The sequence below is a fragment of the Myotis davidii genome, unplaced genomic scaffold (assembly GCF_000327345.1).
Source record: "Myotis davidii unplaced genomic scaffold, ASM32734v1 scaffold330, whole genome shotgun sequence".
NCBI lineage: Eukaryota > Metazoa > Chordata > Mammalia > Chiroptera > Vespertilionidae > Myotis > Myotis davidii.
Window position 1 is genome coordinate 968066 of NW_006283770.1, and position 23801 is coordinate 991866.

The 23801-nt window shown below is 34.7% G+C and overlaps 1 protein-coding gene across 1 annotated transcript in view; it reads left to right on the forward strand.

Annotated features, from left to right (window-relative positions):
• DCDC1 (doublecortin domain containing 1) overlaps positions 1 to 23801 on the forward strand; it is a 162780-nt gene that overhangs the window by 41357 nt on the left and 97622 nt on the right. The window contains exons 6-7 of the mRNA XM_015566272.1: positions 5228 to 5321; positions 21350 to 21516. Coding sequence (XP_015421758.1) covers positions 5228 to 5321; positions 21350 to 21516 — 261 coding nt within the window. The remainder of the gene's footprint in view (positions 1 to 5227; positions 5322 to 21349; positions 21517 to 23801) is intronic.

The following is a 23801-nucleotide window of genomic DNA, read 5'->3' on the forward strand; positions in this document are numbered from 1 at the left end:
GTTTTTCTATCTGCATTGAATGGTGTACTTAAAATGGATACAGTTTATTTCATGTAAATTATACATCAAAATAATATATTTAAAAAGTAAACAAAAATAACAAAATTATTTGTTATTAATTGGAAAAATGTAAAAGTAATTTGGGCTATTTAATTATTCTTAAGAGATCAGTTAAGTAAGTATAAAATATCCAAGAAGTGTGTATTAATAGATTATCTAGGAAATATCCTCTAGTTACCTACTTCTCATTCACATTTTAATAATAAAATGTCAGAACACCTACATTTCAAATTCACAAGAAATAATTGCTTTTAAAAATCATAGTCATGTTCATTACTAGTAAGAGCAAGTAACTAGATTTGGTGTACATTCTATCATCTAGTTTTGTGAGATTAAGATAAATAACAGGCCAGTAAATATATCTCCAGGATTTATACAGAAAAGTACCTTTAAGCTACTTAATAAGGTAAATATAAATTCAGCCCAATCTCCTGGTATTTTCAGGTTAAAATGATAATCATATTTTCTATTGTTAGTCATTTTAAAATGTTAGTCTTAGCAGAAAGTTATGCCAAGTACATTTTATTACATTCTAATTCTTTGAAAATTCATAATGTATTTGACAGTCTTTGTTAGCAAAAAAAAAAATGTAAAAACAGATTTCCTTTCTCAAAATATAGATGATAAATTATAGCGAGCTTTTACTGGAGAACTATAATTAATTGCCAATGGTGAAATATTTTTAGTAATCCAATGAGTTAATTTCATAATTATCTATTCACTGTCAGTTTTCAGCTTGCTAAAGTTCTAAAATTCTTCTGTAGGTTCCTAATTCAGTGGTTTGCTTCTTGGGTTTATATTTCTTGGGTTTATATAGCGAATACTGTTATATTTTCTGTACATTAAGTTAGCTGAAGCCTTGTAGGACAGGTTAGAGATTTTTGCCTTACCGCTCCTCTCCCCCCGCGCCCCCACCCACCCCCAACTCCCCTCTCCTCCACCAAAGAACAGTGAGAAATGTGTTTTTAGTCAGGAATGGAAGGAGAGGATAACTCCCAGAACTATAATCAAATAGATTAAACTAAAGGGAGTTTGTGGAAAATCTCTTCCCAGGGGCTTGTCACGAAGAGCCTGGATTTACAGCATGATGATTTTAACTTTCAGTATCTGCAGGGCTCTCTACAACGTAGACTGTAAGAAATTAACAGAATGTGAATTTGTAAAGGTAATATTTTAACAAGTTTAACAGTTACAGATTAGTGGAAATGCTATTTTATTTTATTTTTTAGTATATTTTTATTGATTTCAGAGAGGAAGGGAGAGGGAGAGATAAAAACATCAATGGTGAGAGAGAATCATTGTTCAGCTGCCTTGTGCATGCCCCCAGGGATGGAGCCCGTAACCCAGGCATATACCCTTGACAAGAATCACACCTGCGACCCTTCAGTCCACAGGTCGAGGCTCTATCCACTGAGCCAAGCCGGCAAGGGCTGGAAATGCTATTTTAATAAACCTTAATATTACAGCAAGATGGCATTATTAATTCTTTTTCAATTGTTAAATATAAGAACAACCTTGCAAGTAGAGGTTTCATTCCAGGGCATTTGACAGGAATTTATATTGATATTAATTCATACCACTAATGATTTACTGTGAGAAAACGACTATATGTAAAAACAGATTTCCTTTCTCAAAATATAGATGATAAATTATAGCGAGCTTTTACTGGAGAACTATAATTAATTGCCAATGGTGAAATATTTTTAGTAATCCAATGAGTTAATTTCATAATTATCTATTCACTTTCAGTTTTCAGCTTGCTAAAGTTCTAAAATTCTTCTGTAGGTTCCTAATTCAATGGTTTGCTTCTTGGGTTTATATAGCGAATACTGTTATATTTTCTGTACATTAAGTTAGCTGAAGCCTTGTAGGACAGGTTAGAGATTTTTGCCTTACCGCTCCTCTCCCCCCCACCCCCGCCCTGCCCCCAACTCCCCTCTCCTCCACCAAAGAACGCAGCTGGTGCAAAAGCTGTGGTTCAGAGAGGAAGGGAGAGGGAGAGATAAAAACATCAATGGTGAGAGAGAATCATTGTTCAGCTGCCTTGTGCATGCCCCCAGGGATGGAGCCCATAACCCAGGCATAGACCCTTGACAAGAATCACACCTGTGACCCTTCAGTCCACAGGTCGAGGCTCTATCCACTGAGCCAAGCCGGCGAGGGTTGGAAATGCTATTTTAATAAACCTTAATATTATCGCAAGATGGCATTATTAACTCTTTTTCAATTGATAAATATAAGAACAACCTTGCAAGTAAAGGTTTCATTCCAGGGCATTTGACAGGAATTTATATTGATATTAATTCATACCACTAATGATTTACTGTGAGAAAACGACTATTGAAGTTTGACATTGTTTAAATTCTGCAAGGATCTTACATTCTGAAAGTGGGAGAGAATGACCTGGTGGCTGGTGCATTATTAATTTCTACTATCTGATTTCTAATGCCAATTTTCAAACTCATGTAACTCTTAAAACTTGGCTTGCACCAATATATTTTTTTAAAAATATATTTTATTGATTTTTTTACACAGAGGAAGGGAGAGGGATAGAGAGTTAGAAACATCAATCAGCTACCTCCTGCATACCCCCTACTGGAGATGTGCCCACAACCAAGGTACATGCCCTTGACTGGAATCAAACCTGGGACCTCTCAGCCAGCAGGCCGACACTCTATCCACTGAACCAAACCAGTTAGGGCTTGCACAGACATTTTTACTGGCATTTTTAAGCACAGTGAAAAGAGGAGTCTTTGGGTTAGAAAGCCATGTGATTTTACTTACTACTTTTTAAAAATAATTTTTAAATCATTGAGATTTTAAATAAAGCAAATTGGACAATCTTTAAGTAGCTCATATTTTACTTAGTTTAACTGGTAAATGATAAGTTTGGAGAATATTTAGATATCTGAACCTTCACTAGTAACAAGGGAATGTGATTTGTACAAAAGGGTTTTGTTGCACTTTTAAATAATAGATTTGTAAAATTAAGAGATTGCGAACTAAACACAAGTATTGGAAAGGTCAGGAATGTGGGGAACCTAAGGAAGAGGCTGCATCTGTTTAGGGCCTATGGGACTAATTGTAGATCCAGGTGGAGCACTGATTTGTGAATATTTCCTTCATAAATTAAAGGGTGCAAGATAATTCCTGTAAATTTGAAAAACACAAATAGCAGCAATACATAGTTTCTGAAGAATTGCCCCAAACTCTGGATTGCAGATATTGTGCAAGAAACACACAATCCGTTGAATGCCCATGGGAGTATGTGGCATGTGGGAACACTATTGGTCACGTGCAGGGTTAGAGAACATCTGATAGAATTCAGTAAAGGCCAATTTGTCAAATTAAATTTGTCACTTAAATATTTGCCACTTGAATGCAACACAGCACTTGAGGCAGCCACTGGATAAACCAGATCAGTCACAATCTTTGAAAGTTGTTCCCCAAACTGAAAAGAAAGTACAAATTTGCCTCAATATATATATTCAACTGTTTAATATGCCCATTGTCACAAGGAAAATGAGTTTGTTTGGCTAGGACTAGGATTACCGGCTTCAATTTTAAAGTAGCAATTAAAGTGGGCAGAAATGGAGGGGAGTGGTATCAGCAATGGGAAAATGTTCTTTTTGCCATACAACCATACAATGAAATTGTCCTTCAGTAATTCTTGGTTATGCAAAGCCAGTAGTATAATATAGGAATAAGCATGTCAAACTCGCAGCCTGCGGGCTGCATGTGGCCCACAATGAATATTTTTGTGGCCCAACCAATATAACGGTAAGAAACATTTTAATAAAAATTTCGTAACTTAATTTTTACAATATCCTGTTATACGTAATTATCAATAACAAACTACAACGTCCGCTAATGACTGATTACTATCATCCTGTTGCATTCATTTCCCTTACGTGCCGCACGCGCAGGCGCACCATTTCTCTCCACTAATACTAGCAGCGAATATTTTAGCAGCCGATTGCAACGTCATCAGTCTTGGACTGACTTGGTTGGTGTGCGCAACAGGAAATATTTCGCTTTCGGAGAACAAGAAAAATAGGTTTATTTGCGTTATGCTTATTAATTTGTGCAGTTATTCAGTGTCTGGTAAGTTAATGTTCAAGAAAAAACATTCATTTTTGTTCAAATGTTCTATTTTATGTTAACGATGACGCATTTATTTCAGCCCTTTATATTCAGCATGCCTCCATCGAAATAAACCTACGTTTCTATGAAAGTTGAAGCTTTTGTTTTTTTGTGGCCCACATTAACTTCAACCTTGTTTATTTGGTCCGTGTTAGCCTTTGCGTTTGACATGCTTGTTATAGGAATGAGTAGTGAAAATGGAAGACAAGGTACTTTCAATTCGGATTTGGAATATATTATGTGCTTTTAAAGGAATAGGGCGAGTTTTCTGTTTCGGGAGTCACTCTCAAAATCCTAATGAAACCTGCTCCAGGTTACCGGATACTTTCTTTCCATCCTCTCTGTTACTTTAATTTTTCTCACTTATGAGTAAAACTTTCTAACTTTTGCTTGTTTAACTTTTGCTTCCCTGTTATTGGAAAGATGATTGTCTCACCTTTACAAGGGCTACAGGGAGACATTAACATATTAAGGGAAAAGCTTGAGCAAATTAGAGACTATGAAAAGTGAGGTCCTTGAGACCCAGGCTCATAGAAAACCTTGAAATGTGGTTTATTAATTCCATTTTTTAGTACCTGAACAACACAAATTACAAGGCGAACTGTGCTCAAACTACATTTGTAATTTATTTTAGGACACTTGGAAAGAATTTACACTAAAGAGAGTACCTTAAAACCTAATTTAAAAAGTAATATTTTGTTCTTGTCAAATAAATGGAAAATATAGAAAATAGTAAGAATAATAGAAAATCCCCCAGACTTTTTTCATTTATTAAATAGTATGTAACAACTTTTTAATACTGGTTGCATCTCTTTCTCTTTTTTTATTAATATTTGTGTGTATTTTTAAGATACAGTTTTAATTCCCTTTTGATTTCATGTTGGAAATATTTTATAAATCATTAAATTTCATTTTATGATATAATTGTTAATTGCCATGAGTATAGCAAGGACTCTAAATGTGTATTTAATTTAGCCAGAGTTCACTGTGATAAATTATTTATAGTTTTCTTTTTCCTGTGTAGGTTTTAGATACTTGCACAATGAGGATGAACCTAAATTTACCAGCCAGACTTCTTTTTGATTTGTATGGCAGAAAAATTAAAGATATTTCAAAAGGTAAGTGGCAAAGATTTTGTAAACTAGATGCTAATGTTGTGAAAGACATTTATATAATTTGTTTTTACTTTATACATTTGAAAGGAAAACAGATGTAATAAAACAGTTTAAGTATAACATGAATAATATATCTTTCTTGTACAAAGGGAAATCATGAAAGGGTATTAAGATTTTGGGAATCTTTTATTTTGGCATGTTTTAGTTCATTAGGGCTACTATAATAAAAATACCACAGACTGAGTAGCTTAAACAACAAACATTTATTTCTCACAGTTAAGGAGAACGGTACCAAGATCAAGGTCCCAATAGATCAGCGTCTGCTGAGGGGCCCGTTTCCTCATTCTTCTTACTGTGTCTTTATGTGGTGGAAGGGGCAAGGGTGATTTCTGGGGTCTCTTGTATAAGGACACTAATTCCATTCAGAAGGGCTTCAGCCTCATGACCTATTCACTTCCAAATCTCATTGGGGATTAAGTTTTAATATATGGGGTGTGGGACACAAACATTCACTCTATAGCACAGACATATGTAAGACAGGAAAACCTTTTTTCTTTTTTTTAGGAGTGGGGGAGTATCATTATTAAAGTTGATTTCTTGGATTTTTGGGGGGTTTTTTTGCATTTTTATCCCTTTCCTTCATCATGCTGGCTAAAATTTTCTTTGTGATCAACCATATTTTATAATTACTCTTAAACTTTCATTGATTAAATAAATAAATAATTTTGTTAAGACCCTATCTAGTTTGAATTATTACCAACTCACCCAAAATTTTAGATTTGAGTTCATTGCTAGAATTGAAACTATAAGAACCCTGGTTAAGATGAAAGATTTATATTTAGAAAGTTGATTTTTTTTCCCCCCTCTCCAAATGTGGTATAATAAAATACCCAAACAGAAAAATCTCTGACTCTGAGGCATGATACTTCATGGATGCCAGAGGCATTGGGATTCATGCCTCATGCTCCCGTGTCCCAGAAGTGTGATATTATCACATTTTAATGCATGCCTTGCCTTGTGTTTTTGCATACTTATAAAAGCTTATGCCAGCTGGAATTAGCCTATGCAGCTACTAACATGTGGAAGCATAACAAATTCACTGGACTTAAAATACTTAAAGAAGCTAATCCTTTCGGAGGAACTTCCAGTCTGAAGCACCCTAGTCACTTAACATTAGATTTTTGCATTTCTTTCTTCTTTGTTTGTTAGTATGATTTTGTGCATCAAATGATTGAGTTCCCTAAACTTTTATGTTTGATGGTTTTCTGAACTTCAACTTGAGAAAAGCCAAGTGTTAGATGAAAGTTATCTCTTAATTTAAATAAACAAATGCTAATACTCTGATTTGATGTATAACCTTTTTTTATTTTTATTTTTTGCCTGCTTTGTTTTGGATCAGAAAAAGTCATTTAATAATGTGTAATATTAAGATCATAGCAATTACTTTTTATTTATAAGCATAGATTAGAAGTGTAATTGTATCAAGGGCTAAAAGTAACGAATACATATAAAAAATTTTCTATCTGTTGCTTCTTTTTTGAAATTAGGTATACTTGCAAGTTTCCTCGTATACTATGAGAAATGAACACAGTCGATATGATATTAAACTACTTCATTCTATCAAGTCTAGTAAAACCTTTGACACTCCATGGGTTTTGAAAATTGCTTGTGCTTTTAGGTTTCTAAATAGAAGATTTTAACAAAGAAATTTATTTTGTTACATGTGGAAAAGTTCTTTGGCTGTGGCTTCTTTATAGATCTATTCTTTCTATAGTAGAAGACAGCTACCATTAGTAAAGATGCCGTATTACTATATGTGGTCAGCATGCTGGTACAACATTTCTACTGAGACATAATATATGCATGAAGATTTCCACCAAAATAATAGGGTTATGGGAAAAATGGAGTTGAGGAAGACCATTCAAAACTTGTGCATCTTTGCCCTAGCTGGTTTGGCTCAGTGGATAGAGCGTTGGCCTACGGACTGAAGGGTCCCTGGTTCGATTCCAGTCAAGGGCACATGCCCAGGTTTCGGGCTTGATCCCCAGTGAGGGGCATGCAGGAGGCAGCCAATCAATGATTCTCATCATTAATGTTTCTATCTCTCCCTCTTCCTTCCTCTCTGAAATCAATAAAAAATATATTACAAAAACAAAACAAAACATAAAACCTGTGCATCTTTAAAACCAGAATACAACTAAAAATAATAATTATTAACTTAGGAGGTAATATAAACAGCCTGGGTTTAAACAGAGTGCTGCTTCAGAGGATATTAAAGCTGCACAGGAGCAATACTCGAGTGTGAGACAAGGCAGATGGAAATCTACCTGGAGATTTGAGCCAGTGGGGCTTCCCTTAAGGAAGTCACAGAGGAAGCCAAACTCCCACAGAGTCATGCAGGACCAAGAGCGCACCTTTCCAGGAAGGGAACCCCGGAACTGCATTCAAAGGAAGGTCTTTCTTTCCTGCTAAAGTATAAAATTCTACTCCTACTCTCCTGGCCTCCTTTGCCAAAGAAAAGCGCATATTCACCAACCAAATTTTCACTTAGTACTGACATCATTCCCCCATTCAGCAATCATATATGAGCTAACTGGTATTATTGCAGCACAGTGACCACTGCAGAACACATGTAGCTAATGCCAGATTTAGATGGAGTTGTGTAATGACACTTTCTTTACCCCTTATACCACCCCAAGTTTTGTTCTCTTAACTTTGGCTTAATTATTAGGTATGGTGAACTTTAAGAGGCTGCTATTCCAATAACCAAATCCTGCTCCTTTGTGGATCCTTCTAGATCATGGTGGGCAATATGAAATTTACCCTAGAATATACTGAGTTAGAATAGCACAGTAATTAAATTGGCTCCAAAGTCATGCTATTAAACACTGAACATTCATTTCTTATTCCATTTCCCACTCTCAAATATGCCCAGCAACAATATCCAAAATAGCTATATATTCTCTGACAACTTCTTCAGATCCTGCAGTGAGATCAAATGACAGGATTAATGTGTTTCAGTCACAAAATTTCAATAATATAGAGATACTCTGAATTTGCGTGTTAACTCTTGCCCATTATCAATTTTTTTGTGAAGAAATTAAATTCCAAGAATAAAATTTTCCAAGAAATTAAAATATAAATTTTAAAAGTCTACACAGAAGTGAGTGAAAAAATCAAATAATCTTACCTTTGTAAGTTAAAATCCAATAAAAGTTCAAACCCCGTAGGTTAAAATTCAAAGAAATGAAGTTCCTGTCTACTTTTTATTCTTCCCAGTGTCATCCAGATGGTTTCTAGATGCCTGGTTTAAGCGGGAATTTCTCCAGTTGCTACTGTCTGGGCTCCTGCTGTGGGTGTCATCCCTTGGGACCTCAGAAGTTGAGTTGGGTCTATACCAGCTTTATCATGTGCCTTACTTCCAACTGAACCGAAAGATAATCACAACATCAGAACCACACCCAGCACATTCAGAACAGCAATCCTCAGTTTCTAATGTGGCCATTCCTAGCAAAATGATGTTTCCAAAATCCTGTATTTGGCATGATCCAGACCCCTGGCACCATTGACAAAGACCATAGTAGAGACTAAGGGAAGGAAGGCAAAGACGAGAAAACATTCTTTATGTCAGTCTTTTAAAGAAGCTAGTTGATTTATGCTGTTGAGCAGGGCCTATGACCTGTGACTGGGAAGCAATCTCCCACCAAGGCATTAATTATAGTACTATGTATTGATAACGTCTTGAGGGGGAACTGACCAGGGCACACTGTGTCCTCTCTCTAAGAGGCTGCCCAAAGTGTTGGTTAAGTGCTCTGACTTTGGAGCCAGAGTTCATGTTCCAGTTATGCCACTTACTGTCTGACCTTGGACAGATTTGTTTCTCTGAGAGTCAGCGTTCTCATCTGAAAATTAGAGATTAGAGTACTTATCTTAATAGCTTGTTGTAAGGCCTAAATGAATTCTATGTGAAGTCCTTACAACAAGTGCCGGGGACTTGGTAAGCATTATAACATCGTTATTATTGCTGCTAATGTTATTATTATTCTTATTCTTAAAGAGGGCACTGAGAACGTTGCATCCTTGCGACTTTGGAAATTTACATTGGTGGCAGGCTGAGTCACAAGGGCTTGTTTGAGGTACTGTTTTTTCCTTCTGTAAAGTGTCCTAAACATCTTAATGTCCTTTCCCCTCTGAGTTCCATGTTTCCAGACCCCGTGCTGAACTGGCGATGGGCCCTGTCTTGTGTGGCACAGCATCGCCATGTCCTGGGGGCACTGTTTTCAATCCTGGGTCACAGTGGCTGCTGTCACAGCCTGTGGTGAGAGAACTGTTTAAGCCTAAGAAACATACTTCACGGACTCAGCTTTCCCTTCGTCTCCACATCGGTTTCAATGGGAGAATAGCTTTCAGTGAATTTCTGAATTGCATTAGCCGTTCATGTTGTTGAGGCTCCTTTTAATAGGGGCCCAGTAGGGACCAATACTACTGCCATTTCCTCCCGAAGACATGGTTTTCCTCAGTTTTTGAATGCACCTGGTCCTGAGTTAATGATTCTGTCTTTTTCTGCTACAGTCTGTAGGATTTGCCTCTACTGTACTCCTGCTCAATTTAGGAAAGTTTCCTTCTCTGACAGGCTCAGGGCTGCATCGTTTGCTGCAGTGGAGTTCTTTCTTTTTTTTCTTTTACTTTCCCTTTGCTTTCTGATCCACACTTCTGTTTTTCTAACATCTTCCTCTAGATATTTTTCTTGCCTGGTCTCTCATAGTGAGAGATATAAAGTCGATAAGTTCCAAGTTTGTCAATAGCATCCTTTGTTCAAACCAGTCTTATCCATTTTCACCTCCCCGAGTTAAATAATCATACCCAGGATGTATTTTCCCACCATCCAACATCTCATTTGATCTGGACTCTGATCTGTTATTGTTCTGCCTGGATCCCTGTAATATAATTCATCTCACCATTGCCTTTTCTTAATCTTAGACCCATTCATTTTTGGAGTTCACTAAATACCTTTCCTTTTTAGTATTTTATGCAAATCTCCCTACTATCTCTTCTCCAATTTGTTCAGATTTTATGTGCATTTTGTATAATCATCCCACCCTCAAAAGAGATTGTCTAATTGATCTTATTTATCTGTGACAAAAATTGCCACCTCTTGACAGTATTTGGGATTCTGGTTCCTCTGGGGGATTATTCTGAATTTGTTCTCCAAGGTCTTATTTTTATTCCTGTTAGGTTTCATGGGGCCCCAGTTACTGTTTCTGATTTTGTAAGAATTAGAACATTTTCTCTTTTTGTAAGAACCTCTTTAAGAGCAGTTAGAGTTGGGTGTGTCTCCTGCACCTTTCTACCTGGTCCTCAAGACCTCAGTTTCTCTTTTTCATATCTGCCAGGCGTGTGTGCCAAGATCCAATATTTCTTTTTTCTACGGCAATCTCTCTCTTCCCCCAGCTAAATAAGCCTGTCTTTTATTTGTTTCCATGCATACACTGCTGTATTCTGATCATAAGATTGAAGAATATTTTATTTTATTCTTTAAACATTTTTAAAAATTATAGTTGATTTACAACGTTATGTGAGTTTTAGGTGTACAACAGTTATTCAACATTTATATACCTAAGGAAGTGATCACTGCAATAAATCCAGTAACCACCATCACCATATTATTACAATACTATTGACTATTTTCCCGACATTGTACATTCTCCTCCTGGATTATGTATTTTATCACTGGAAGTTTGTACCTCTTATTCCCCTTCATCTTTTTCATCCATGTCCCCCTTGGCAACCATCAATTTGTTTTCTGTATCTGTGTGTCTGTAAGATTGAAACAATTTTTTTAAAAATATATTTTATTGATTTTTTTACAGAGAGGAAGGGAGAGAGAGAGTTAGAAACATCGATGAGAGAGAAACATCGATCAGCTGCCTCCTACACACCTCCTACTGGGGATGTGCCTGCAACCAAGGTACATGCCCTTAACGGGAATCGAGCCTGGGACCTTTCAGTCCACATGAAACGAATTTTTAAACCACTTTATTTTTTTCTTGATTCCTTTAGCAAATCTTATTCCTAGATTTGTAATACTTCCATCAAAATTGTTTCTCTAACTTAACTGAAGAAGTCAGAGTATTCTTTTTATAATAAATCTGCCACCTTTTTGTGGGTGAAGCTGAAGTGTGGGTTTCTGAAATTTAGAACCATGGTCAAAATTTATGTGATAAATAAATTTAGAGCCAACTTGGGTTGGTAGAGGTCACTTTAAACGCCGTGGACAGGCTCTGTGAAGCTAAGGTTAGCTCATCCATAGTTTCTTTTTGGCCCAGAATGCAGTTTGAAATAACACAATGAAGGCTAGAATCTGAGGCAGGGGACCTGGTGCTGCCAATTGGCCTGGTATTGGCAATTTAAAGACAGAACCTCACTGCAGCACATGCAGCACTCAGCCGCCATTATACTTTAAAGTCTTGGCCTGCAGATTGGGCTACAAAACAGAAAAGCAGCAAATGTTGCACCTTCCAATGCCTAAAATGATCTAATCGCAATCTCATACTTCCCCTCAGTTCACTGCGTGGTTTAAGAGTAGGCTGTAGCAGCCTTCCCAGTAAGGCAAGCATGACCAGCTAGGGGTGCTAGGGCTTCCACTCTTTGGTATACTAAAGCCATCGTCCACCCCTCCCTGGCTGGCACTTTCTGAAGGCCAAGGCTATCGGAAAACAATCCCAGCTGCATTTAGTTGCTTGTGACCCATCATGCTTAAAATTCTACATAGCCGTTGCCTATTATAAAATTTCTGGCCAACCTTCCTATTTTCTGTGTACGACCCTTTGGCAATAAAAACACACAAAAACAAAACTCCAATTATAAAACTGTACATTTATCTGCATAATCCAATGTAAGCTGCCAGACACCACCACGGTTAAAAAGCAAACAAACATAAAACTCTCACAGGTCCTTGCTTTGTTTTGCTTGTTTGGGTTATTAAATGTCATACTTCTCTACCACTTCTAAATGGAAATATTTCAAAACAAGGTCTCATACATTTTATGGGACTTAACCAGGGAGGTTTGCAGACCCTAGATGTTTTCCTAGTTTGTTGCAGATACACCCATTTACCTGGGAAGAGGCACACAGATTTAGCAGTTCCTTCTAGAGGACAATAGGTGTTAGCTGCAGCCTATTGGGACCTGCTTCCCACTGGAAGAAATGACAGTTATATGCTGGTATTGGAGATCTCAAGACCCATGTAGGGAATTTTCCCAAGAGTTTCTCTCCATGCTCATTAAATATTCCTTTAATATGTAAATTACCCCATGTTGGGTCCCAGTGATTACTGTTTATTTTTCTAAGGGTTCACAAACCATTCATTTTATAATCTGTTCTCGAACTTTTCAGGGAAGAAGATCAAACTTATGGATAAATATCTTCTTTAAAATTAAGTATATTTACCTCCTTTGGGTCCCTTTCCCATATAACTTTATTCCTCAAATTTTATGAAATGTAAAAAAGTGTCTCTTGCTGAAGAAGGATGCCAAGTGCTTGTGGTTATTAATCAGGCCTTAAATCTCTCTAGGACGAATTGCTATAGACAAAGGCAGCCAGTTAAGAGCACGTTTGTGTAGAAAAGATGCTGTTCAGGGGTCTTCAGACGCTCCTTGAGTCTGTACTCCCTCTGACCTTGCCTTGGTTTTGGGCTTCCTGAGACATAGCTTCAGTGTCTCTTAGTGATTTCCAGGCATAAGACTTGAAGTACACTTATTGCTTGGGCAGAAACAGAAAATGCTAAGTAATCAGTGATTTATATTTCTATCGTTTGATCTATAGAGAATATTAAGGCTTTTGTTAAGAATTGATTTACAAAGATGTTTTTAGTGGTAGTTAGAGAATCAACTATAATTGGATCACTGTCATCTTTTATTAAATATATGAGTGCAGAATTGTGTGATATGAACATTCAGAGTCTAATCTGCTCACAAACGCTTTAATATCTGTTAGAAATTCCCTTTTGAAGTCTTTAAAACATAGATTCTCTTTTATATGCATGAAGCTATGCCTATCCCTCCTAGGTTTTATTGGGTTAAACTTGTTTCAGGTTTTATGTAATTAAAAAAAATCAAATCATTCCTTTTTTCTACTTCTCCTCAAGTTTGTCTTATTGCTTTCTGGTTTTTATATCTCAGTCTTTGAACTCCAGTACCAAAAATTTTACTCTGATTCTAATGACTTCTCACTGGCTCTAAAAGTTAATTGTAAAAATCATTAAAATAAGCATAATTGCCAATGAAAACAAACAACCTAAATGTTACTACCTGTTAATAAACATTAGTTATTACAAAGTTCTCCAGGTAAAAGAACATGATTCAGGAGATTGTTTTTTTTCATCCTAAGAGTTTTTAGAAGAAAGATGGAATCATAGACAACAATATGTAAAATGCTAATTATAGAAGATTCTTCTTTTGAGAAACTAACATGGAGAAATAAATGTCAAAGGGAACCCTCAATTTTAATTGCCGAAACTATTAAGACTTTTTTATTTATTATATTTAAAATATAAATTTTATGATATATATGTATATGTATATTTTATATCCTACATAAAATGTTTAAATGCAAATAATCTGTTTGCTTAACATTTGCATTCAAGGACACCAAAAAGTTTTATAAAACACATTATCCATCTCCTAAGTTAGTGATGGCGAACCTATGACATGCGTGTCAGAGGTAACATGCGAACTCATTTTTTTTGGTTGATTTTTCTTTGTTAAATGGCATTTAAACATATAAAATAAATATCACAAATATAAGTCTTTGTTTTACTATGGTTGCAAATATCAAAAAATTTCTATATGTGACACAGCACCAGAGTTAAGTTAGGGTTTTTCAAAATGTTTACACGCCGAGCTCAAAAGGTTTGCCATCACTGTCCTAAGTCTCTCTGCCGGGGGGAAGAACAGAGAAAGAAGGGGATCTAGCTATATATTTTTTATTTTTTAAATTGGTATTAGTTGTGACTTTACAACATAATAGTACAATTTTGAGACATTTTATAATTAGATTGCTTTTGAATGTTACTTATATGTATAAGTGCTATGTATATTTGATTTTGTTTCTGTTTTACTATGTTTTCTATTACATTATTTCCTACTGGGTCAAAAGTTAATTGGTGCCTCAATTAACACACTTTGGGTTAAGACTTTCTGAATAGTAATTAAAATTATAATGCAAAAATGTGTCACTTATTACAGCAAGCAATTATAAAATGGCATTTCTAAAGGCCTTTACTTCTAATTTTTGTTGGTTTTACTTATTAAGTTTTATGCATTGTACTTTCCAAAACTAACTTTAAGATACTTCACATTTCTTTAAATTTTCCAAAAGTTGGTAATATGTATTCTATTATTATGTATTGGTATATAGACCATAGACACATAAAAACAGATTATATTTAGTTAATTCTGAACATTCCTTAAGCAACCTTAAGGTTGTACATATACCATTTTTTTTTTACATTATTACTACATTTCAAATATTTTAAAAAGCCCAAGAAATTGAGTTCACAAAATACTTGTATTTTCAAAGGCACACACACACACTATTATTTTCGGTGAGGGGAAAGGCAAGACTTAGACAATAGAATCCTAGCTCATTTCTACTTGTATAAATCAAGTTATTTAAATAAATGAATTGTGTATGCTGACCTGTTCCACCAATGTGCTACTGGGGGTGTATGAAAAAAAGATGTGCATGGTGGTGGAAGTAGAAAGAGGCATAAAGCGTATTGGAAAACTACCAAATGTCCCCTGCAAATGGGCCCTATTCAGAATCAGTAAGCGTATGATGAGTGAAGTGGTTTTGAATATCGCCTTTAGATTCCATGCTGTTACAAGGCCAGCCCTGAACATGGCAACTCTTATTTCCACACACAGTACCTCTTCACTCTCAATTTAACCCCAAAATCTGATGAACCCATTACTCCATACTTGATTTCATGGAACAAGGAGTAGATATAGTTACAAATGATCAATCACAAGCCGTGAACCAAAGCAGCAAGGCATTAACAATTCACACCATTTCGGTCCACTTGCTCAAGCAGAAGATGTGCCAGCATATTTAATGCACAGCTACTTCGTTCGGTCTAAGAAAAGACATGACTCAGGCTGCATTTTCAAAATAGAGGAGACTTCCTAAGACTTCATACTTCCTAAGCCCCAGTGTCAACGTTCACCCACACATCAGCAATTAAAATAGCCAGGTGTTCTGTAAAGGTCGCAATGTCTAAATTAAATTTTACTCAGGTAGAAACAATATGACCTACGAAATCCCTCTCCCCAGTACATCTATCCCTGTTCGGTTTGATCCCATCCTACAAATCAATGTCTCTTACGGCAGTATTAAAACACTGTAGACCCCACAGGCAATATGCCGTCAGTTTGATAGGATCACTGAAAAACTAAAGCAGCTGTGAAAGATTGCGCTAAGTATAGCAATTGTGTACTTGTCATTTTGTTCAGTGGAGGAAAAATCCAAATTTGGGTAGGCATTGGTATTTAAGAAAACGACTGCTAAATCTTTTCTCCTAAGGACCTCAGGGACAATAAGATTTGACTTATAGCATGTAAACAAAAGTACACAGCAGCTGTTAGTTTGGTTGTGTTGGAATGAAAACATACTGATATAAATCAAGCAACAATAGGAGACAGTATGCTCTCCGTCCTCCAACCTTCCCAGCAGACCATGCCTTTGAGTGGCATCTATTGGTTGCTTTGGGACCCAGAGTTTTTCAACTATTACCTGCAGCTGGGTAAGGAGCATTGAAACACACACATAGCTTGACACCAGCTCAGATTCCCTCTGGGCATAGTTTCAGGATGGGAAGCACTCAAGTCTTAGTATCTTTTAAAAACTCACTTTATTTCATTCAAAAAAGACTTTTTAAGAAAACTTCATTAAAATATAAATTCCAATCGAATTGGTGGGAAATTTCCAAGTGACATCCTGTTAACAATAGCCCTGTATTTTTGAGACTGAGATCTAAAACTTGCTGCCAAAGAGCATATAGAAATTTCTTTGTAGATAATTATGCTCTGGGCAGTGCTCTTTTTAGTCCCCCGCCCCCCATAGTCTCATGTATCTGACTGAAATGTGAAAATTATATATTTTTTTGAAAATTATAATGTTATATAAATTACGATTCTGGATATTTAATTGGCATGAATTTTAATTTATAACTGGAAGCAGGTTATTAATGACTTTGACAATTTCCAATGCTTTTTGAAATGATTTTAATAAAAAATCATCTTTTTAGCTTTCCATAGTAGACTCAAATGTACTAGATATAGTGTCTCTCTTCAAATGAGATGTTGACAAGAGCTATATGTTCCCTAGGTATAGAAACTGGTAGATCATTCCAGTCTATATCTATTTGGTAAGTTCCATTATGCTCTCTTTAGAGGCATTTTTGGCTCCTTGTCAAACATCCTTGTTCTGTTCCCATTATAAATCCAAATAAATTTAAGCTTCGTATCAGTGATGAAGTGGTTTTAATATAAAGTCCTCTTGAAGGCTTAACAGTTTATTTTCTTATGAATAGCATTTGAACTCATTGTGTTTGGAGTTCTTAGAGGGAATTACCTTTATTATTTAAAATAGCTATTTTGACCTTAATCTAATATTAATTCTATGTTATTTAAGTTTCATTGTGTCTCTTTTCCCGTGGTAGCATGATTTATGACAGGGTAGGATAAAGGACATAAAGATTTCCCAAGGACTTTTAAAATACCCACCTCTGGCCTTCTGTCTAGTTAATGCTTCATTACCAAATCATATTGTTTTCTTCTTATATTCATTTTCCTCCTAGTCTTCAAAATAATTTTAAATGGAAAATTAAAATAAAACCATCATACATACATACCTTAAATTTGCTTCAAAATTCTGGTATATTTACATTTATTTATCAAATTTTGATCATATTTTTATTCTACTAAAACTTATCTAAAAGACTTTCCACAGTATATTTCTAAAGTATATTTCTAAATTATATTTATTCATCCAGTAATCATTTATTGAGCACTGCTTTTACAAAACTGAAAAATATCAACACCTAAAACCACAAAGGGTTAATGATTTACTGGACGATGGAATTGGAAGGGGAGAAGTAAGGACTAATACAAATCAATAAGGGAAAAATAAAAGTATAAACAAAGCTCTGGGAATCAGAGGGGGTAGCAATTAATTAAAGTTCTTAGGACTTTTAAATCAATATATATATATATCAATATATGTATATTGAGTGCTCTATCCACTGAGCCAAACCAGCTAGGGCTCTTAGGACGTTTTGCCAGAGGACATAGTGTTTTATATGAGCCTTGAAGGATGAGAATATATTAATAGGTAGAAAAAAAGGAGGAGATGCAAAGGAAATGGAATAGCATGAGTGAGAAAAGTATAGGTTGATGGTTATGAAATTGATATAGCTACTACTTTTAATCATATGATCTAGTTACCCAATATGCTCAGTGCTAACTCTAGCTAGTGAAGTTACTCTTTTTGGTCACATGATTTTATTTACCCAGCACTGTCAATTTTAACTCCAAATCCATTGGAACTATCAGGTTAATTTCAAAGTGCCCCATAGTGGTAACATTGTATAAATATATAAACAAAATGTGTAAAAAGTGATCATCCATATAACTTTTCACCTTTTCAGTGGTAGAAATGATCTCAATGAAATCACATTTGACTGATCTATACATGTTGATAAATTTAAGGAGTGATTAATTTCCAACCATTTATCTAATAAAAATGTCGAGGATTTGCTTAATGAAAATATTAAAATTATAGAGAAGCAAAATTCTTGTCACAGTCATGTAAATAGGAGAAAATAGGGAGAACACCTGTAAGAAAAACTTCCACTGTAAGGGAAATGCTGTATGTGGCTATGCACACAAGTCTTGATGGAACATGGGAATAGAAGCCAGCTAACCTTCTTGAATGAAGCATTATTTCTGAGCAGCAGTTTGAAGGAGAACCTCATGGTTTGGCAGGACACACAAAATAATATCTCGGAGTTCATTTTCTGGGAAAGACATTTTTTTCATTATGTATATATTGTGGGTTTTGCTAGCCCATAGAAACATCTAGGTTTACGCTCTTTCCAAGGTTGAAAAGTATTTATGATTATCCTTTCTAAACCATTGCTCTTATTTCTTGCAAATCCTTATGCAATAGTCTTCTTTAACAGAATGAAATTTTTTGCTTTAGAAACAGAGAAAAGGAGAATTCTACATGAAAGAAAAAAACCTTTGGTTAATAGTTCTGAGTCTTCTTTGGTATAGAATAATATGAATATTAATTAAAATGCTTAAAAATAATTCTGACCTTAAAAGCTATAGTTGGGGTTGAAAAGTCAAGTAAAGTTTTTAAATCAAATTTTCTATTATGTTTTATAACTATCATGTTAGGCCAATGCTTTTTTTTATGGAGAGTTCTTTAAATGGTTAATAGATTTTATTTTTTCTATTTTTTCAGTATATTAACACTTATACTTCCTTTCTAAGTGCTTAGGCGTATCATTTTCTTATGTTTTCTGTACCTTCCTAGTTAGTGGAAACATTGTTTGTTCTTGGAGTGTGCTTTGTCTTCCTTTTCAAGAAGATCATCAAAGTTACTAGTTTGCAGCTTCCAAAAAGAAAGAGCCTTCTAATCCCTAGTTCAGAGGCTAACCTTTATTAGCACTCTCGTGGTTATAATGAGGACCCTGCTTCCAGCAGGGAGATTCTGGAATACTGAACAGATTATTCAACAAGTTCAGAGCAGATTCTGAAGTCCCTTATAGAACCTGCTTGTGAATACTGCTTTCTTTGCTTTACTGTTTCTGGTTTGCACAGTATTCCTAATTATATAAATCATGTGGAGCATGGGAGCTATTTCCCATCCAATATCAATTCTGACACAGCTTGCATTTTGATATGATTTGTGTGGTGTGTTTTTTTCTAAGCTGTATTCTTTTTTCTTAAATTCTTATGGAGGTTTCAAACTCTGAAAAAAAGCAGTTTTGTGTTAGAAGACCTATGAAATTTTTCTTTGGAATCCCCTGGTCTGACATAAAGAATTTGAAAGTCATTTTGACACAGGCATTGATGAATAAGGCTAAAAGGGTAGAGAATCTGATAAAATTTTCTCGGGTTTCAATTCAGGATTAAATCCAGGATGTAAATTACTCAAGTTTATTATCTATTTCTTAACTTGTTTAACTTAATTAACAGCTACTCATGTATGCCTTTCCATGCTCAAAACTGTGCTATGTTCAATGACTGTACCAATTAAAAGTATACAAATTAAAATCTAATAATACACAGTAATATATGAATGTGTAGCAGTTAACTAAAAGCACTGATAATTCTGAGGCTAGGTTTCTTTAGGAAAAATTGTAATCAAGATGGGTTTATATTATACATTTTTTTTGAAAGATTAAAGAGTTATGATCCTGAAAATAAGTTTCTCTTTTACTTTTTATTTCTTGTATAATATGTGTGATCTTATATATTTTTAAAAAGTTTGAGGTGTTCGTTTTGATAAAATTTATAGAGAAATTCAGTTCTAAGAGTATAAGGTGGTTTCAATATGTGGATTTTAGGAATTTCTTGTTAGGCTGGGTGAGTGAATTTCATGCTCATATCTGAAGATGTCTAAATAGTCAGTGGGACATAATTTCCTTTTAACTTTATTTATAGTAGTTTTAGAAAAATCTTTAAACTCTATTTCCAATGTTCTTCTTAGTGTTGAATGTATCAGAAAGAATTTAAATTGTACCTTGGTAGAGAGTTGCAGAACTTAGTGCCATCAAATACAGAACTTTTTTACTAAGAGCAAAATTCAGCAGAATACCAGTAGCAAAGGCCATTTGCATAACTCAGTTGCTCAGCAGCTCAGCTGAACCTAATTGTAATTCAATTTCCAGATTGCTAGCTCAGCCTCTCTGCATAAAATATGCAACATATAACATAACCAATGGCATGGACCTGTCTTCTTTGCTGATGATCCATTCAAATTCTTTTTGAGTAAAAACATGTATCAGGATAAGGAAACCAAGCTATATAGTTATTTTATATGTTTATGTTGTGTTACATGTATACACCAGTAAAGTTCAAGTAAAATAAAAAATATATATGTATTTCTCTAGGTTCCCAAGTGTGCCTAAAATATTTTTTTTATTTCTTTATTTGTGTTTTCTAGAGGGAGATTAAATCCTGAAAAATGTTATCTAGCTGCCATGTTATTTGACTATTTCACACTAGAAAGACTTCATAAGCTAATCGTGTGAAAAAGTGTATAAACATGTCTGTTATGTCCTTATGGATGTTGCAATACAGACCCACAAGTAAATATCTTCTGTTTACAAAGCGCATACTGGAATAGCTTTCCCAAATCTTTCACCAGCGTATAGCTCCCAAACTTAAAAACAAAAAGGTATGATAAACTGCTTGCTTAAGAGCCTCCCTTTAACTTTTAAACAGCCTTGCCACCCTGTTTTATGGGTTATTTAAGCAATAGCAATGGAGAGTTGAGTAGGGTGGCTGATAAAGGTATATTTTATGAATAATTTCCAGATGTGATGTTTTAGGGATATAGACTCCTCTACAGGAAGCTATACAGAGAAACAACATGGGTCTTACCATTTTATCAGGACAATGCAAGTAGATTTCAGCAAGGTTGGTTCCAACTCATCTGTGATAAATGAGAAGATAAGGCAATCAGTGCACACCATGACACTCTGTGCAGCTAGTTAGGCACACTTCAGAACTATTCAGGTGTGCTCACACGCTCATGAGTCTTGCATGGGGGGTGTCTCAATATAAGTACATCCTTCATGGTGGCCACTAGTTATGCAGGAATTGCCTCTCTAAGACTTAACCTAGGTCAGATATAAATAATAGATGTTAAGAGTTAGCTCTGCTATTGGGGCTCTGTGTTCCAGGCAGTGTATTTCCGTCTAGTCAAAAGAATTTATTTTCCCTTATTTTCTTGCATAGTTCCTCTGCTTGAAAAATGCTTGCAAAATTCCATCACACCTTTGCGGGGACCAGTTTGGGTCTCTAAGGGAGAAGGTTTCAGCCCCTCAGGAGCTAAGATATACATCCAAGGAGTTCTTTTGGCCTTGTACCAACGCTTAAAGTCTGCAAAAAAATACTATAAACAGGTGAGTCATCCCTCTTTAAAAACTGCTTAATTTTGTGTTTTAAAATGTACCTGATTGTATAGGAGCAATGATTGGCATCGTGTCATAAAAGAACTGTGACATGTATTTTGTGAGCTCAGTGCCTGTTTGAGAGCCAAAATGCTTCTTCTGTAATCCTGAAGCCAGCAATAATGGGACTAATTGTATCTGTCTTTTGCTATGGGATGTCATATGTCTCATCTTTTCTTGCTACATACTGTGCAAAGCAAAGGCAACTTCTTATGTGGAAATTCTACGGGCAGTTACTTTAAATAAGAAAATGAATAGCTCATAAATTATTTGAAGGTTTAAATGTTCAGCCTTTTTTTTTTTCTTTTTCTTTTTTGCCCGGTATGCAATCAAAATTGCTGTTGTAGAAGTTGGGCTAAAATGTAACTAATTGTATTCTGGGAAATAAAATGGTAAATTAACTTCATGTCAAGAGTAACTTACTCATTTATGCTTATTTAATTTGTATGTTTCTGAACCTGAAAGTATAGAAATAGAATTAATGTATTTGAATTAGGTTAAAGTAAAGTTTCTCCTCTAATTTCTAAATACCCATTCCATAATTGTGAGTGTGTGTGAAGACTTTGATATTTTTATAACTACCTACAGGGACTCTGACTTATTTCAAAGTAGAATTCACGTCGCAAAACAGAATGATTGATGACATTTAAAAAATAAAAATGGAGTTGCCATATTTTTAGAATCCTTTTTGCATTTAATCTTAAGTCAAGTATACATTTTACCACGTTAAATAAGAGCTAGGTTTTGCATTTCTAACTGGGAGGTTTCAGTTTAGAACTGGGCTCATTATCTCAGGTCATAAGCTGCTGAAAAATGAATATTTTGAAAGCATCATGCTATTATTCTCTGTGTACTGGGGGAGGGGAGGTGGGAATAAGATCCAGTCTCAGTGTTCACACAGCACCTCCTGCTGTCTGGTTGGGAAAAGAACAACTTGTATTGACGAGGAAATTCTTGAACTAAGGTATCCAGAACTAGCAAGAAACAGCTTCCCGTAAGAAACTTTTATCCTCAAAATTCAATTGGTTTGCCTGGCTAATAAATTTCAGTGAATCCATAAATGAGATGAATAATTATGATGGATAAGGCTATTTATTATAATAAATAGGAAAATGTAAAAATCCAATCTTATTTTTAATACTTTGTTAAGCTGATATATATAAAAACTGTAAAATATATTTGATTGTATTTAGATTAAATTACTTTAGCTAAAGTATTATTTAACCTTTAAGATACAATATTATAAAATGGACTTAACCAGTTTAATTACAGTCATTTATTTGGTATTAAATGGTTTTATTCAACTAATTAGTTTAAAATTATTTAATGTTAAAGAAAACATGAGACCATCCTCCAGTGCAAGGAAAGCACTGTTTATATCAAACCTAAAAAGAACTTAAACATTTTCTAAATTTTATTAAAAGTCAGAGTGTCATATATTAAAAAAAACAACAGCTCAGGAAGTAGATATGGCATGCTTTTTTCTTCCACTGTCCTTAATATTTAAAATTTAAATAGACATAAACATTTGTATGAGATTGAAAAATTTTCTGTGTACTGTAAGAAAAGAAAATCCTTTAAGACTTGCTGTTTTGAATGTAAAGATTTCGTTACTACTCAAAATTGATGAAAATACATTTATTAAAATAAATATTACACATACATATGAACAAAATTAACATTTTAGCACCTTGGAAATTGTCTATATTATCAACATTATTTAGAAATTTAGGAATATTTAAAACCTTAGGTTCTTTGCCATTCATAAATATACCTTTTTTTTCCTTTCACTAAGTTGTTGTAACTTAAAGCTTTTCACTCAATAGCTTTAGTATGATATTTGTTTAAATTGTATTTTTAAATATAAAAATGGAGGAAAAGAAATAGATATTTGCATAGCATGTATTTCATGCACATTTCTATTTCTTTTAGATATTCTCAATTATATGTATTTTTGAAGCTCTTTTCTTTTGTATTGTTATATTATGACTTAATTTAAAATTTTGCAGTTTAGAAAGATTACTGTAGTAGGACCATTATCAGGTCATCGAGTGGTGAAGTGTTAAACCAGGCCACAGTTTTGTCAGTAGGACTTAGCAAATATTCCTCTCAGCATTAATGAACTTTATTTGAACTGCATTTACTTCATTTGACCTTAGGGACAGCCTTTTCTATTTAGCTTTAGAGAAGATCGTGTTAAGAAATCCCTAGATAGAGAAAATGGAGATGGATGATGC